The sequence below is a fragment of the Stegastes partitus genome, unplaced genomic scaffold (assembly GCF_000690725.1).
Source record: "Stegastes partitus isolate 25-593 unplaced genomic scaffold, Stegastes_partitus-1.0.2 Scaffold1063, whole genome shotgun sequence".
Taxonomy (NCBI): Eukaryota; Metazoa; Chordata; class Actinopteri; family Pomacentridae; genus Stegastes; species Stegastes partitus.
The window spans coordinates 181,570-186,270 of record NW_007578794.1 but is presented as its reverse complement, the minus strand read 5'-3'; the positions used below and the strand labels follow the sequence as shown (position 1 = coordinate 186,270).

General features: G+C 38.7%; 1 protein-coding gene across 1 annotated transcript in view; it reads right to left on the bottom strand.

Moving 5' to 3' along the window:
• The window catches only part of LOC103367574 (voltage-dependent N-type calcium channel subunit alpha-1B-like), a 160,932-nt gene that overhangs the window by 94,956 nt on the left and 61,275 nt on the right, over positions 1-4,701 (bottom strand). Inside the window, exon 11 of the mRNA XM_008295651.1 lies at positions 1,414-1,578. Within this exon, the coding sequence (XP_008293873.1) occupies positions 1,414-1,578 (165 nt within the window). The remainder of the gene's footprint in view (positions 1-1,413; positions 1,579-4,701) is intronic.

The window sequence follows — 4,701 nt, the reverse complement described above, 5'->3', positions numbered from 1 at the left end:
GGGCGACGTCTCTATCCTTGATTTTATGCTTGTCATAGAGGTTTTTAATAGCAATAAAAAGAAGCAATAGCTTCATATAAATTCCATGGAGAATTTTACTTCAATATCAAATGACTCAAAACTGTATTATCTTACAATACTGCATTATTCCAAAGGTGACAGGTTAAGTGTTCCCTCAGATGAACAATCAACCAATACTATTTTTAAAAGCCTATTTTGAAAATACAAACCCCAAATTAGAAACTCAGGGCCAATAACAGGGAATTCACTTGTAATTGTGCAAACAAAACTGACTAGCGGTGAGTGTCGATAATCTAATTGCATGAATATGGTAATAAAATGACCTGTGAAGACCGGAACTTTCTTTTTTTTTTTGGACCTATAGGCTGTGTCTATCTGCTGTAAAAATGAGTGGAAACACAGCTGCAACAGTAATCAAAAAGTGTAAAGTAAGTCACAGTACCAATCAGTGCCATTGTGGTTGTACAGTTAAAATAACGTCATGGACAGTGTGTTCACAATATAGTCTTGAAAAAAAAAAAAAAGAACATGTATCAGTGGTAAAACTGTGCTTATGAATGGAAATCAGAGTGAGACATCAACCTCTACGTACAATGTCCAAGAAAAACATTTTTGTTAAAGAACATTAAAATAAACCTGGCAAATATTGGGAGCAAATTTTTTTATCAGATGAGATCAAGATAAATTAGTTCATTTCAGGTAGGGTCCAGCATGTGTGGCATGTATAATAGTCTGTAGATTGAAGCACAGAGGTGGGAGTTGATGATATGGTGCAGCATGACAGAAAAAAATGTTGCTGTGGATATACCAAAATACTCCCAGAGTGCAGATGTTTGGCATAGAATGTCACCTGACTTGAATCCAACACCAACAATGTTAGTGTATTTACAGGGAGGTTAAGCAACACAACTCCTCCAGCAAAGAGCAGCTGAAGAATAAGGACTGGCAGAACATGTCTCCAGAAATTTGTTACCCTCCATGATGAGAATTGAGTCTTTAAAAATAAAAATAAATGTGGACATACAAAGTATTGAAAAAATGAATGATTTGAACCTCAGTCATGAAAGATACACTATTTTTGTTGTATTGATTTCCTACTGTGAAGCCTGTATTTTTAATGTAGTCAAGGTGAAATGTACATTTTTACTTTTAGAGCAAATACCCCATTGAGAAGTAATGCAATTACTAGAACCATTTGGCATTTGCATGATATACAGGAGTGTACTTACCTATGCTGCGTACTGTATAATTGTATAGACATGAAAATGGCATCCTACTTCTCATTCCAGAGTTAAAAAGTCAATTATTAATTTCATGAAACACCTGAAAAACGCTAAACCCACTGTATCAATTGCGCATTGAGTTATTAATATGCACTTCAAAAGTTCTTACCTTCATCATGAGCACCACAGTGTTGAGAGCAATCATGATCATGATGGAGTACTCAAATGGAGCTGAGACCACAAACTTCCACATCCTATACTGGAAAGACTGTGTGTCCTCAGGCATGTAGCGTGTCAGAGGTTTGGCGTTTATGGCAAAGTCAATACAAGCCCGCTACAATAGAAAAAAAAAACATCTGTGCTTTAATGTCTTTGTTATTTAAAATTAAGTAGGTGTGGTTAATTTATGTAGCACTTTTCAAGAGCAGACATAGCAAAGTGTTTCATAATAAAAGACCAAAAAGTAGACTAGAGACAGAGCAACAGACAACAAAAACTAAACTAATCAAACAAAAGTTATTTGTTTTAGAGCTACAACCTGAAAATCACGATTTTCTTTTGTCTAATTCCTGGAGCAATAAACATCCAATGAACCCTGATCAGAAGAACTCAGAAATCCTGTGCTATTATATATTGTTTATGGAATTATGATTGCAGTATTCCTTAACATAAGCAGATTCCTGACCATGCACAGGCCCAAAATGGAACTGTTCTCCATCTCAGTCTGCAGCAGATGAGCGGTCACATTTTCTCATAATATTTCAATATCTGCACTGATGTGAACACCTAGTATGTAGAGCGGACCAATCTAGACAAAAAGAGTACAGGATAGCCATGTTTGGTAGCAGTGCATAACTGAGAGCCATTTACAGGTGTCAATGCTGTAGACCATTAATAAGTATTAATTGAACAAACAGCTTTCAGAGTTTATAAGCTGGCAATGGACTTCATAATTACACATAACTAATGCCACATAATGACTTTTTTTTTAACAAGAACAGAATAGAATAGAATTTTCTTCATTGTCATTGCAAATTTGCAACAAAATTAATCCATAATCTAATGTTCAGGTTCTCTATTCAGACATGTAGAGTGTGGTTTTTATTACCTGACAGTTTCGGCGACAAACGCTCGCCTTCTTCAGAGATGACACTGACAGCGAGTGACGTGTCAGCCGCCAGATTTGGACAGCCGGCATCTGCGGCACGCCCAGCCGCCCACACCAAAATGCGTGCGAGAGCATGAAGCCCCCTTCGTCCCTGTTCATGGTCCTCTCAGCGTGCTTTTTGATCAGATCTGATGAGATCGCACGCTTGGGACTCCCTGCTCCAGAAAAAGTAACCGGCGGGGGAGTGCGGCGCGCCTGGCGGGGCAGGCGGATCTGTTGGGCTCACCACGACACACCATTTCGGTGTGGGCGTGGCTTGCCCGGTGGAGCTGGCGGCTCTGCTGGGCGTGCCGCAGGTGCCGGCTGTCAAAATCTGCCGGCTGACACGTCATCTGCTGTCAGTGTCATCTCTGAAGAAGGCGAGAGTTGTCGCCGAAACTGTCAGGTAAAAAGAACCACACTCTACATGTCTGAATAGAGAACCTGAACATTAGATTATAACTAAGAAGACATGATGAACGTTTTCAAGCTAAAATTAATCCATATTTTTATTTTGTTGATACATTTCTATTATCTGATGCTTTTATTTTGAAGGCACTTCAGGTATAGCAGAAATACACATCTCACAGACTGGACAATAATACTGATAGTTAAAAGCTATATTTTGCTGCAATGTAATGCTCCTGATTTACAAATTACACACCTGGCTAGAATGGAAACAAGGTTCTGTAATGTTTAAATAGTTGTAAGTTCATTTTTTAGGTATTCAAATGATGAGAGTTTGCTATTGGAGAGTCATAATAGAGTTAGCCACTGAGGATTTTCTTGGCTCTTCTCACTCTAGTTTCGTAGCTTTTCCAAATGTCTGGCAATACATGGTATAGTGTATGGACTTGTCTGTCTTTTACCTCTTACAGTGTTGTGGGAAGAAAATGGTCCAAAGGAAAGAAAAGTAGATTTGCGTTCAAACAAGGTTAAACTCAATTCAATTTTATTTGTATTGTGCCAGTTCATAAAATATGTTACCTTATAACACTTCACAAGGTAAGGAAAGGACCTTACAATTTTTAAAACAAAGAACAGAGCATCCAACAGAGCATTCAGCAAAGTTGCCCTTGGATTCCCTATGAGGAAGTAGTCTGTGATGGTGGGAAGCAACACTTAAAGGCTGAACATAAATAAAGGTTTTTGGAAACATCAGTTTGCTTCACCATTGTCTGATTGGGGTTTGCTACACCAAACACACAGTGATAAAGTACAAAAGTACACTGTCGGAGAAGCAGCGGTAAAAGGACACCAGCAGCTTTTACTGAGGATCTTTAGGTGGTGGAATTGCTGCTGTGCCTCCTTTACTGATGCTGAAGGCAGGGACTGTTTCCACACAGTCCCCATTGATGGTTAGCAGGTCAGGATCTGCTCTGTTTCTTCAAAAGTCTGTGATAAGTTATTTTGTTTTGGTAGAATACAGGACCAGATTGTTCTCTGAACACCCAACCCAGTCTCACGGCAATTCGTGAAACAGTCACGAAATTTAATCTATTGCTTCGTGTCCTGGGACACGATTTGCCCGACTTTTTCTGTTCCCCAGCATGAATTTCAAACCAGTACATTTCAATTGGATTTATCTTTCGTGTCTGGGACATGTTTTTCCCCTATTAGACAGTGCATATACTGTGATGTTTTTGTTCTTTTCTTCCGACAGTCAGGCATTAACCAATTTTACTGTTATGACCTGTCTACACTAATAACTATAGAGATCACTATAAAGATGTGTGCGCCCACACTGATGAACTTTAACATTCTGCAAACATCGACGCTGCGTATAAACTCTGTATTCATTCAAATAGAAAAGACAAGAAATATATCCAGGCAGAGAGAAGCTGTTCTGAGATCGCTCTGAAAGGGATCCCAACGATATCGTTCATAGATATTGTTTATTTGTGATAAAATATAAGTGCTTTTACTGTCTTTGGGCTACATGCTTGTAAAAAGCATGCATGAAAAAGTTGGGCAAATCGTTTCTCAGAACACAAAACAATAGACTAAATTTTGTGACTATTTCACGAATTGCTGTGTGAGACTGGGTTGGAACATCACACTGTCAGATGTTAGACTTCCTATCTGGAGGTGAATTTATTTCCTCCTGAGACAAGTCCAACCACAGCTGTGTTGTCAGTCTTCTTCAGGCCATGTTTTTACAGTTTTTATGGTGGGTTGGGCATTTCTTCTGAGGGAGGTGTATGCTGGGGTTAAGAGTATGGACAAGTGTTCTTACTGTTAGAATTAAGTATGTTTCGAGCTATTATGTATTCTGAATCTGTATTTTGCACTGAGCCTATGATTCTGTTT